The sequence below is a fragment of the Drosophila biarmipes genome, chromosome 2R, assembly GCF_025231255.1.
Source record: "Drosophila biarmipes strain raj3 chromosome 2R, RU_DBia_V1.1, whole genome shotgun sequence".
Taxonomy (NCBI): Eukaryota; Metazoa; Arthropoda; class Insecta; order Diptera; family Drosophilidae; genus Drosophila; species Drosophila biarmipes.
The window spans coordinates 20,645,299-20,658,345 of NC_066615.1; the positions used below are offsets into that span (position 1 = coordinate 20,645,299).

Sequence of the window (13,047 nt, forward strand, 5' to 3'; positions counted from 1 at the left end):
GATGTCGGGAGGAGGAGCAGTCTTCAACGAAAGGCACCCGAGCAGAACTACCAGCGAATTTTGACAATTTGGCAGCTAACAACAGCTAAAAATTTATGAATTTAATTTCGTCGTTGTTTTTGGCAAATAGAAAGCCTTGACACTAAACGGAAGTGTTCGCCAAAGGGGCGAAAGTGGCTCTGCAAATTGAGTGATTAAAAAAAAAAGAGCTTAAAATATGTTATGCAACCCCAAAGGCGATCAATAACCCAGCCAGCTGGCGTTTCCATAGCCGATCTCTGGTTTCCCACCGCTGCACCTAGCATATCACTCAATTAACCCGGTCTAATAACCAATCAAATGCCACTCTGACCCCGCATAATAGACCAGTGATTCATGCCGCCCAGTGACCCAAAAGTTGACGCCGCCGACACCCGCGTACAAGATACAAGATATAGACACGCAGATACTGCACAGCCATGGCCACTTGAATGGGACAACCCGCTGGGCTGCTGGTTTCACCGAAGTTTATATATGTGCCACATGTTTGGCTAATGGTTGCTGGCCCAGTGACACAACAAGCGGCCATATTTTGAGTCAAATTACAGACCAGGTGTGTGTTGTCTTGCGTCCATTCTGAACTGAACTTTGCGCCCTGCCCAGAAAAGACAGGCATCCAAAGAGAGAAGTGAACCCAATGGAGTGTGGCTAAACGGGCCTAAATCCTTGACCCATTTGCTCGTTCTCTTAGCCGTCTGGCATTTCCGTTTTGTGTTGCAAAGTGCAAAATTAAACTCCGCTCGCAGTTCGGTTCAATTTGCAGTCATTAAACCTTTTTGGCTCGACTACATTATGTGTACCCCAAATGTCAGGGGAAAGAGAAATAATATTTTATAGGCGATTTTTGCGGTTGGCCATTACGTTGCCGGCGATTTTTGTCATTTTTCTGCTGCCAAATGAGCTTTCGAAGGGGGAAGTCAATGGGGTTAAGCTGCCCATTAACCCATTTTGGGGGGGCAAATATTGTTTGAAGGCCGGATATGCCGCAGATTGTAAGTGATTTACTTTTGCCAACCTATGGGTAATTAATTTTTAGGCTATTTTTGTTTGTTATGTTATGTGAAATTAGAGGCTTATTAGGGATTCCCAATCTAAAAATACAATATCAACTAGGCCCGCTTAGGCATTCACGTTAATGTGCCATTCACGGATGTTCCGCAAGGAAAACAAGTTTGTGTCTTAAGTCATTCGTTTCCTTTGTGGCCTTTTGTAACTGGAAATTATGGCCCAGCTACTGCGGCAGCAACAACAACGTAAACAGCGGCCTCTGGAAAGTGGGGAAACCTGTAATAAAAATATGCAGTTATCCTTGGGATTACGGTTCATCAGGCAGCCCTATAAATATATGTGTTTCTCCAGGGAATGAAGAGGAGTCTCTTTGCCCGCGACTCCGGCTGAATGCTCGGTGGCAGCGGCCTTTAAGGCAGGAAATGATGCCCAAAAGCAGTAACAACGCCAAAAGCTGGCAATTTGGCTGCAACAACAAACAACCCGAACACTGGGAATAAATATTTTTCGCAATTTTGAGATTACCATCTTTTAGCTGTGTCCTGTGTTGCACTAGAAAAAATATTTATTTTAAAAGAAGTTAATATTTAAAACGAAGCAAAATGTATTGATTTTATACAATATTATTAAGTATAAAGGATAATACAAAACATTTGCTTAAATAAAGAAATTAGTTTTAGTTCCAAGGACTAAATCCACAAATATTACGGAAAATAAAACTAAAGTCCTTTATTATTTTTGAACGATTACCTTTAAAAATCTTCTTCTTTTCAATAAGAAATCTACCTTGTATTCTTTGTTATTTTTACAAAATTTGAAAGTCAAAGTCCTTATTTTTTCCGAGTGCAGAGACAATATCAGAAGAAGCGGTCTCTAAACGAGCGGCATGCATAAAATATGCCCTTTGTGCCGCAGACATTGCTGATCGCCTGATTGCAGGCCGTTCGCGGACTCTGCGTTTTTAATAAAAATGTCAAACGATGAGTGGCGCAAAAGGCAGCGGGTTACAATGAATTGGCAATTTGCAGCGCTGCTCCTTCGCTAAGTAATCCCCACATTAAGGCACCAAGTGTTGGGGAGGTATTTGGGATTCGGACTCGGGTTCCGTTTCAGATGCGGATTTCTGCGCGTTGGCGTCGCCAGACTCTCGAAAAGCCATTCAACTCTTGATAACTCTTAATTGACACGGTGGCTGGCCACCTGATGGGGCCCATCTCAAGTGATATTTGCTTTAATAACACTCGAGGAGCTGCAGGGCTCGTTGGTTCATTGAACTCGCCCGTTCGATGGCAGCCAATATTCCGAGCCACTTGGGCACCCACTGAGCTTTTGAGGGTGTACAATGTACAATATTTATATATGGCTTCTGTGATGCCTGGACACGCCCAATTTGAAGTGCCACCCGGGACCAAACGGAGCCCAAAGTTCCTCAAATAGCGAAAAAAGAATATGCAAATGCGGAGGCAGAACAAAGGCAAAGCCAAGCTAGGGAGGAGAAACCTTGTTGTTTCACACAATAAATCACGACAACCAGAACAGCGCTAGGGCCAGAGCTCTCTGGCCATAGAGCCTTTGTAATTACAGCAACAATAGACAGCTGGCCGACAAAACTAAGCCAAGATTGTTGACCATTTTGTCGTTGAAGCGTGCGGCAAAGTGTTGTGCTTTTCGTGTCTGGCTTTTGTTTGGCCATTCTTCGCTGTATATTTGCCAAAGCAAAAAGACAAAAAACAAACTGGCAAAAATATGCGGAAAATTACAATGCATAGAAATTTGTGCCGTTTGAGAGACAGATCTAATCGTGAATTATGTATTTCTGGGTGTAGGCTAAGGTTGCATAAGCCCTTGGATGTTGTGTGCTTTGGGGAGAGTTTATGGATGGCATTCGTTAAGTCAGCGAGGGGAAATTACCTCAAATTGATTTGGTATTGGCCTTAAGATTGTTCATTTTCAAAATTAACTTTTTGAGCATATGAGTTCCTTAAATTTAATGTGATTTATGAAATTTATAAATAAATTCAGTAAGTTGGTCAAACTGTAAGTTTCATTTGACCATAGCTACCCACACCCTGTGTCGAAAGCCCCGTTTTTCTGCTCTGTTTCTTGGCACCCCGGAAAAAGTTGGACTAAAGTGCAACCAATCCCCTTTACCACCACTGAATTCTATCCGCCACTTGCATTTTAACGACCACAACTCACTCAGTGCTTCGATTGCGAGACATTGCGCCACTTGGCAGCCCCGCAGACCCAGACTCAACCTCAGATGGAGCAGAAACAGAAAGAGACCTCGAGATTCAGATAGGGAGCGAGGAAAAACAGTTCTATTACTTAATATGCAACACTAATGCGAACAATGGCAGCACGACATCGTGGCAAAGGAAAACCCAAAGCCCAAAACCAGAAACCCACAAAAACCGAAGGCCCAGACACACGATCCTCCGGTTACTACGGCTCAGTCTCTCCCACTCCAGACATTCAATCAACACCACGGCGTCTTGGAGACCTTAAGAAAAACTCACAAAAAATATAAGCAGAAAAACAGCCAACTTAGAAAGGCAGCCCGCTGATCTGTTAGGAAAAAATGAGGAAAAATTCAAGAGGTGGCGAAGGCGAACCAAGGCGGTCAACAGTTTTTCACACCTAGCATTGCGAGTCAACTACCTATGTTCATGTGTACGTGCTATAGTTTTCAAAGCTCCATTGATATAGAACCACTTACAGTCTCTGTTCTTTTTCGGAGATTTGGCTACGTGCCCGGGGTTCGGTATTTCTGGGATCTGTTCTCCGCCTCGAGTGGTTTGCTTTTTGTTTGGAATCTACGGGAGATTGGAGATCGAGATCGAGATTGAGCGACTACAATGGCAAGGAATTCGGCTTCGTTGCTGGAATGATAATTCGAGTGCCTTAATTTGCTCGCCATTCTGGAAGTGGAGCAGACTTAAAGCCAATGCCGCGGATTTGTAGTCGAGTCGGTTCAGTCTTTGTGGAATTCCCTAACACAAATGGAGATACAGAAAGATTAAAGATATATACTAGGTAGTGGTTAAAGGAGTGATTTGTGGTTGGAAGTTATAAGAACATAACTTTTTTGGGACATGTTTTATGTTTGCTGAAATGATGCTGGCTGAAAAAACATTTATAAAAGCAAAAAGAGTTGACATAAAGTAGGAAGACTCTTTAGACCTCGCCTTCTATGATAAAAATTAATTTTATTAATTTTATTTACAGTTTCGGTTTTATTCTGTTCTGTTTAGGGAGTGATTTGTGAGGTATGAAAACAAAAGCTTTTCCTTACAAACTTTAATTTTCTTTTAAAGTACAGGTGTACTCTGCTACCTCACCCAGAAAAACAGGAAGAATTTGCGTTAAATCGACATAAAGTTGAAAGTATAAAGATTGTTTCAGCCTTCAAATAATCAACTAGAATTTCTTGTAATTTTTTCTCTTTATAATCTGTTTGGTTTTTTCTTAGCCTATCAGTTTCATCAGACTTAGGTTACAGTTCTAGTTTTCTATTCGCCTTTCTGTTTGATTTGAGCGCTTATTAAATGAGATTTATGGCCAAGACAGCCAGCCAAGTCAAGTCAACTTGGCCCAGGCCAAGCCCAGTTGAAAGCGCAAAAAAAGGCCAGCCAAGCCGAGGAAGTCGGACCACTTTGGCACCCAGCACAATCTGTTTTTTCTCGATTCCAGTGCGGGTATTTGCAATCGCGAAACAGAAAAAACTCGTTTGCATTTGCGCTCGTAATTTAGTTTTAATATTTGCCATATAATTTTTGTTGCTGTGGTGGCGGCTATCTGGTGCTTTTATTAGAGCACGCTTTGCAAATTACATAAAGCCCAAAGAGCAGCTCCGCAGAGGGGCACAGAAATAAATGTTAACTACAGAGACAACATGGCAAAAATGAACGTAAACAAAGTGCAGTCGCACCTCGAAAAAGGCGAGAAAAAACGCGGCACGAGCAGAGCTGACGAAGCCAAAAATTCAGTGGAAAACCGCGGAGAAGCAGATGAAAAGTCAACATCCGAGTGTGAAGCACAAATCAAACATCAAATAATTGATAGAATATCGATGAGGGGCCACAGACAGCCAGCCAAATGCAAAGCAGCCGCGGCCTTTCACCCACAAATTTGGACTCTACACTCCAACTCTGAACCCAGCACGAGCTCCCTCCAAAAAATGGGAAAAAGCAAAACTCAAATCCGAATCCAACCCAAAAACAGAAAACAAACCAAACGAAGGGCCCAGCTCTGGATGGAAGCTGGATTCGAAGTCTTTGCCTTTGGCCAAGTCGTGTTTTTGCGAGTGGGCCTAAACTCAAAGGGGGCCCAAAAGGGGGGTTAAAAGGGTGAAGGGGCTAGCCACCCGCACCAGCTTTGGGCCTGGCTTAGAGCTGGAATTGAACCAGTTTTCCGTTTTGGCCAGCCACTTCGCCAATTCGGGAGTGGTATGGTGGCATGGCCAACACGAAAACCGGCTAAAGAATTTTCCAGCTAAGAAGTTTTTCATGTTCGTTTGCCATTTCCATTGGGCCACGAACCCCACCATTTATTGCCATTGTCCTTTTATGCCTAAATCATGGGTCCCAAGTCAGCGCTGCCTGAGTAAAAAATGGATTTATGGAAGTACATGCTTGTGGCGTAAAATCAATTTGTTTGCTTTGCATTGCAAATATTTAATAAGCTTTGGAGTCGGTGATAATATTGAGCAATCCTTAAAACCATTTTTTTTTAAATGATGCATTGATTCATGCAATTCAAAAATTTCATTTGATTTTTATGCACTGCTGTCGTTTTTCTTTTGTTTTCCCTTAACGCTTTCCTCAAATCAAGCGTCTTTCCCTAATTTTCCATTTCCAAATTCAATAATTCTCTTTCAAATCAATTTATTAAAAACACGACCTACCCTTTAGGCTTGCACAAAAGGAAAAATGTAAATTGACGATGATTATTTAATTTGAGAAACAATGAGCTCGAAATCAAGCGGAGCCAATGAAAAATTGACTCGATCGATGGGCGATGGAAATTTCACTTTCGTTTTGGGCCCGGCCTTCGGGGGGCTTTCTTTCGCTCACCAAAATTCATTCATTTCACCGCCCAAAAAAAAAACCAAAACTGACCTCAGCGAGCATTACGTAAAGGTTTGTTTTGTTTTTATTTTTGGTCAGCCACGCCCAGTAGTTGCTGCTGTGTTTTTTGTCTGGCGGCGCATCGAAGGTTTTAGCCTAAATGGTTTACAAATTTATGCGGTTTCCACCGAAAAATGCTTTCAATTTCGGGTGATTTTGATGACGAGCGCTTCCCAGGCGGGGAAGAGGTGGGAAAGTGACACCGACTCTTAATTTATATAATCCGAATATCATCTGGGGGACACCTGCTGGCATTTTAAAGAGCTCTCCAGCGTCTGCGTTACACTTACCCAGTTTAGAGTCGTAGTTTTGCATTCACCACCAGAAAAGCCAACCTGTTCGCCCATTGACCAAAATTTGCGTATAATTGCTCTACAAGTTGCACGGCTTATGCAAATAGCCAGCTTGTTGGGTGGGGAAAAAAGATAGGGAAAACTAAAAGCAAACTGTGAAATGTACATATTTCAAACCAGTTTAAATGGCCCGTTCGCCAGTTTTCTGGTTTTCATAATTGATTTATTGTATGTTTTGGTAGAGAGCCCCATTTCCGACTTCGCGCAAACAATATCCGCCTGCTGTTGGCCAACGAAAAGCGAAAATTCCAATCAATCATTTGTGCGCACAACCCCCAGCCAAGGACACTGCCATTAGAATGCGACTGTCCCTCGACTTCGGAGTGGAATTGGAATGAAACCTGGCCCACACCCGCACAAAGAACACAACCAGCCACATTCTAATCCCGGCCAGAACCTGTTTGTGGCCGGGCAATTATTTCTGCCTTCATTCTGTGTAATTGCCCGAGCTTCGGCGGGGGAGTGGAATGGGTGGAATGGTTCTATCGCTGGCCAATTACACAACCGACACTTGACTCAGGCTTCGAGGGTGTGGAGCTGTCTTTGGATCGCTTTCCCGACAAAGCCACATTCCCCGGTGACATGTCTTGGACTCACTTCCTCCACTCTCGTTTGCATTAGAAGGTGTTTAATTAAAGGGTTCTGTCGTGTTAGTCGCTATGATTAACGATTGCTGTCCGCTTTTGCGATGTGGGATCGGGGAATGTTCTTGTGACTCTTTAGATTTTCTGTATAAATAAGCGGAGAATAAAGTTTTGGGGATATTTTGCTGCCTTGTTGCTTGTAAACCAAATCTTTTAACCAATTCTTCTTTTAACTAGTTTTTTTTTTTAATTTTTTAAATTATTCTGAAATACAAAATTAAACAGAAATGAAATATGATTTCATCCAAATTAGTTGATACTCGTATATTAAAGCACACTAAAAATGTATAAAAATCGATCTCTGTATCTCAAACCCATATATCAAATATCTCTAGTTTTTTAAGCGAAATATATCACTTTAGCTGCTTCATGAAAAGCGAACCATTTTTATGTACTCTCTCGGCTTTGTTTGTTAGCCACTTATCGAAGCACAAACATCGCGGGCTACCTCAACCAATATTTTCCTATTTTTCCCTCCAATGAGTAGATGTGAAATTTGTTTATTTGCTGACAAACTGTTTGGGCTTTTGGCATTCTGCCATTTGCTACTTGCTGCTCGCTGGCCCGCTGCTTGCCACACTCAGTCGGCCAGCCCAGTGGGTGCCCCCGCCCAGAGCGCCGCAGCTCCACAGCTCCAGTGCTCCAATCTCGAATGTTTGGCCAGCAATAAAAGCCAGCCAGCTGGAGAGCTGTTTGGCCAGTGGAGTCGCCTTGCAACAGTTTTCTTTGTTTTGCTTTTGGTTTTTGCAGTTGCGCTACTCACTGCTCACTGCTCGCATTCGGTTTACTTTGTGTAACAAGTTTGCATATGTAATTAACCGACTGCCGGTGGAGTATTAGTAAATATAATTAAAAACTAAATCGGAATGCGCACGATGTGTTGGGCAAACGCCTAAAATGATGCAAGCCTAGACGGCAAAGCAGAAACTAGCCGAATTCCACGATCTCAGGCGAGTAAACAAAAGACTTAGGCGACAAACTTGCATGTGTACAAAAGACTTAGGCGACGAACTTGGATGAAGCTGCACAGAAGCAGTTAACCCATTAGTGCTAACAAACTCGCGCCTGGCTCACTTTCATCTCGCACTCTTGACCTTGGGCCTCTGGACACTATTTTCTAATTAGCGAATCGCCGCGCAAAAGAACACTGCCCACTTCTTGAAAGACTTCTCGGGTTTATTTGTCTTTGATATTATCGCCAGTCGTTGTCGGAAGCTTATTGTTCTCGATTCCAGTCTCCGATTTCAATTTTGTTAGTTTTTTTAATGATTATTTTTTTGTTATCTTTCGCGTTTCTGTTCTGATCAGTTCTGCGCAGTCCATTAAAAGTGAGTAAATTAAATGAAATTTTGTCAAACAAAAAGAAGTAATAATACGGGGTTTACTGAACTGGGCGCGGATACATGATGTCAGAGATCTAGGAAATGAGTTCTGCCTGGCCAAGCAACTAAGTATTTATGGAGTCACCTAGGCCTGGGTAAATATAGTTTTAACTATCTGGCAAATGGGTGTGGGAGTGTCTTAATTTGAGGCTTTGATTGCCCCTGATGAGGATGATAAAATGTGGGATTTTATTGAGTCATTTTTGTAGAATTCTGTTCATAATGGAGTAAGTTCTCCTTACTCAAAACAGCTTCTTCAAAACTATATTTTAACCCGTGGAACTTTCAAAATCTTCGAGCTTCATTCAAAAACCTCAGGCAGCGGCGACGACCTTCAATAAATAAAAAACGAAGAAGCGGCTTCAGACAACAACAATAGCGAGTGCATCGCAGAGAGCGGGCAGCCAAGAAACTTGATTAAAGTTAAGAAAAACGTAAAGTTCAACTTGTTTCTGCTGTCATTTGTTGCTGTTGCTAGTTTGCCTCGCTTTTGTTGCACTTCTGGTGAAGTATTTGCGCCACGGCTTGACATTTCGCACAAAACAAAAAACAGGGCGAGCAAGAGCCAAAAAGAGTCAGAAAAAACCAAAATGAAGAAGAGGCTGCAAGATTTCATGCCTTTATTTTCGCAATTTGTTGCACCAGCCCAGCCCAGTGCGATATAATGAATCTGAAAATGCCCGGGCTATTGTCACTCGCGTAATTAGCCGGCTGCTCTCAAGCCCCCAACAGCCAGCTCCATCTATATGGCCGGTAGACGGCACAAGATCGGCGGGACCGGCAGCTATAAAGCCGTGCAAATTCCGAATTCTTAGCTGCAAATCTGTAAATGTCAAGCCGAGCGGTTCGATGTGCCACAGTGGTCGTGAGCTTGCTTAAATTATTTAATTAAAGTCTGGACCAATGCATGTGAAGTAGCTGAAATAAATCATTAGAAAAATGCTATATCACAATCACACTGATATAAAATATAACGACTAAGCAAGTAATTTATTTACAATATATTGCACATAAGTTTAGCTGAAAGGATTTCAAATAGAAAACCTTTGTGAAATAGTCTCCGACTTCTTTGCACATCAGAGCTCTCTTAACTTTTTTACCATTCTGCCTAGAAAAGCATAAAGTTTAAAAATAAACATTTTTATGGCATACTCAGGCAGAACACAACCGTAGAGCACTGTGCTGGGGAAATAGCACTTGACGTGACCAGTCTGGGTCCAAGTACCGATTACCGATCACCGATCGCCGGCTGAAAATGGTATTGCATTGAACCGCTTGGCCCACACAACGCCCCTCGATCGTTGCGGCCCCATTGTTTCGAGCGTTTTCCTCTCTTTTTTTATATTTTCCAGTTTCGTTTGGTTTAGCCAAATGCCAAATGCAGAAGACAGTTTGAGAGCCACCTTGTCGATGGCTTAGAACAGGGCGGCTAAGTTGAAACGGATTTGAAAGCCATTGTAGTAGCCGTAGCCTGTGCCCTAGCATTCAATGGGACTGTCACATGGAGACCCTCGAACAAAAGGCCAGAGAAAGAAAAACGAGCTCGAATTATTGTGCAAAATTTCCAGTGAGTAGCGAAATGGACCTGCATGACAGCTTGACAAGCAGCCAAATTAGCAAGTTTGAGGATTTTGAGGCGGCAGCAGGGGCAAAAAAGAATACATCCCACAATCCCTCTGAATATTTCCTTCGGGGCGTCGAGAAGTGGCAGCAACTGTCTCCAAAACAGAAGATCAAGTACCTAATAAAAATGAGAGTTCAGACATCGCAGGAGCGAAAAACCAGGGAGCTGGCAATGAAGAAAAATTCTAGGGAAAACCCACTTCAAAATATTCGCAGCAGAAAACTAAGGCCCAAACGCAAAGTAATTCTGGTGGAACCCTCTTCGAGGATTCTGCGTCCCAAGATGATAGCCCGACGACCAACTCCGTTGCCCAGTCCTCGGAAAAGACAGGAAAACCGTTCAAAGACTCTGCCAAAATATGTTCCATATCGTCAAAAGTCATCGAAGTTGTGATAATTTTATGTTTATTAAAAATTTGGTATTAAAAACATATTTTATTGAAATGAAACTAAATGTAAATGTATCGTTTCTTTACCAAAAGGTATTGCCTGAATAGAAAATAAAAAATATTACATAAAATGATTAAAATCGTAAAAACAACACTTGAATGATATGTAAACATGGATTACATATTCGAATAGATTTCCCCTACTGAACCACGATTTTCAGACTATCATAAATTCTGCTCACACATATTGGATCCCCAAACCACAATTACCATAAATACCAATTGCGATCGATAGGCTTATTTATGCGACAAGAGCCCGAAGGTTGCCGACGTCTCGTAGAATTCTGTCCAGAAATAGGCAAATGTGTCACGACATGGAATCGGCGTATTTGAATTTGTTTCGATGGTTTTTCGATTTTGGGTCAAGTGCACACGGAATGCTAATGAGAGGCTCCCCCGAGAAAATAGTGTTCCTGCACATAAAAATAGAGCAAAACAAAGTGTATTCACCCACATTTGAACTGCAATGCCCACTTAGACATGGAACCGTAGTGCAGCGTCAACGGCAATGGAGGATGAACGATTTAATCTACCTTCTGCGGATTAGAGCGAGCTACGCTTGAGATGGTAACCACTCTTGCCCAAGCGCAGAAGGAAAAATGTAGATGTTTGTGGGGGTCAAGCGGTGGAATCGAACTCGGGACCCGAAATTCTACCAAGAACTAAGAACTTAGACCGCAGCGCCATCGACCACTCCCATTTTCCAAGGGCTAAGTTTGAACCGTACCACCCCGACAAGCAGTGGTCAAGCAGAACAGCAAGCAGTGCAGATGGAAGTAGAGTGGATGTAAAATTAATGTAGAGAATCTTCAAAAGAATTGTACTTTCCTTTCTAAATTTGGACGCTCTTCCCCTCTATCTCTTAAATATATGAATAGATTATATTTTTAATAAATTTTTTTTATATTTTTTTAATCTTAATAAAAAGTTAAAGCAACCTTATAGCAATCAATCTTTGAGAACTTGAAGATTCGCCCACTTACCTACAACGGAAGTGGGCGTGTTGGAACAACCTTAAACAAACACTCGATGGGCCGCTGCCACTGCCTTGGCATACAAATTTTCGGGCATATTTCTTCTGACAGATCCCTGGGCCATTAATCAAAATCAAACCCTAAACTAATCTCCAGTCAGTCATTTCGGCAACCCGCAAACTGGCAAATGTGCCAGACATGCGACGCCTCGTCGCGTTCTTAGATGCGATAATAAACGGCAATTACTTGCAGTTAAAAGCGTTTCAGGTAAAAAACAAGGTGTGAAGCCCAAGAGTGCCAGATAAATGCATATATAAAGTCGACGTAGGCGAAGCCCCCACTCCCAAAGTCCCCGGCTCGAGGCTCTTGCATAAATTCGTCTGATAAAATTTCAATGAATCGCTGCTGCAGTTTCGTTTGAAATACTGCGGCCATAAGATATTTCAATTTTCAATTAGCGACTCGAAAATCTGTCGACACACGAGGAAAAAAATGAAGTTTGCGTGGTTCCACTGCATTTTCTTGTTTGTTATTTTCCGAGCCAAGACATTGTGGGTCAAAGAGTCAGGATTGTGACGCATGCAACTTTATCTCAGAGCTGGGTGACTACTTTACCGCGTCTGTTCCCCATCTTATCTTCTCGATGCCACACGAAATGTTTCGCCAATATCCAATTATGTTAATATCCGCCTGCAGTTTTTGCTACACTTTCGTTTGCCAATCGTTCATAGTCCCAACTAAAAAGCAGAATTGTGCAAAATTAAGCCGCCAAAGATGCGGCAATGTAAACATGGAAAATGGGTCAGCCGAGGCTTAAAATTTAACAATTTAATGGGGTATTATTAGCTTAACTACTTGAAAATCTTCAAAATATAATAAGCTATTATTATGGGATATTTATGGGGAAATCGAGTAACACTGTTTTGAGGTTCCCTGATCGATTTTGGGAGTTTTATTTGGTAAAAATCCCCTCAAAAAAGCCCCTACCTACTGCAAAGTAATTACCAGAGGGAATTTTCAGCCAAACATACCATTCATTCACTTGCTTCACATTCACTTTTGTTTGACAAAAAGAGACAGAATACATTTTTGCCAGGCACAGTGGAAATAATGTTTAAGATTCTAAGCAAAAATACCTTATTAAAATGTTCAATATTTTTTTTCTATAATACTTTTACCTTCAGCCTATTTAAGTCATTTTTCAATACATTTTATAGATATAAACCCACTATTCGCTGCCCCTTTTAGCCCACTGTAACATGCTTTGACAAATTTGTGACCCAAAAAATAAAATAATTTATTTGTTGCCAGCCGGCGGCATTTATTTATTTATTTATTACACTTTTCGCGCAATTAAGAGCAATGATATTTGGCTTTTTGCGACTCATGGCTAAGCGACGCCAGAGGCGCTGAGGTGACCAAATTAATTGATTGTTGACACATTTA

General features: G+C 41.9%; 2 protein-coding genes across 4 annotated transcripts in view; both read left to right on the plus strand.

Annotated features, from left to right (window-relative positions):
- The window catches only part of LOC108022697 (mucin-5AC), a 37,010-nt gene that overhangs the window by 12,705 nt on the left and 11,258 nt on the right, over positions 1-13,047 (plus strand). The window lies entirely within an intron of this gene.
- LOC108022063 (uncharacterized) lies at positions 10,021-10,620 on the plus strand. Its single transcript, XM_017090908.3, has one exon. The coding sequence runs from the start codon at positions 10,057-10,059 to the stop codon at positions 10,570-10,572; it is 516 nt and encodes a 171-aa protein (XP_016946397.2). The 5' UTR covers positions 10,021-10,056; the 3' UTR covers positions 10,573-10,620.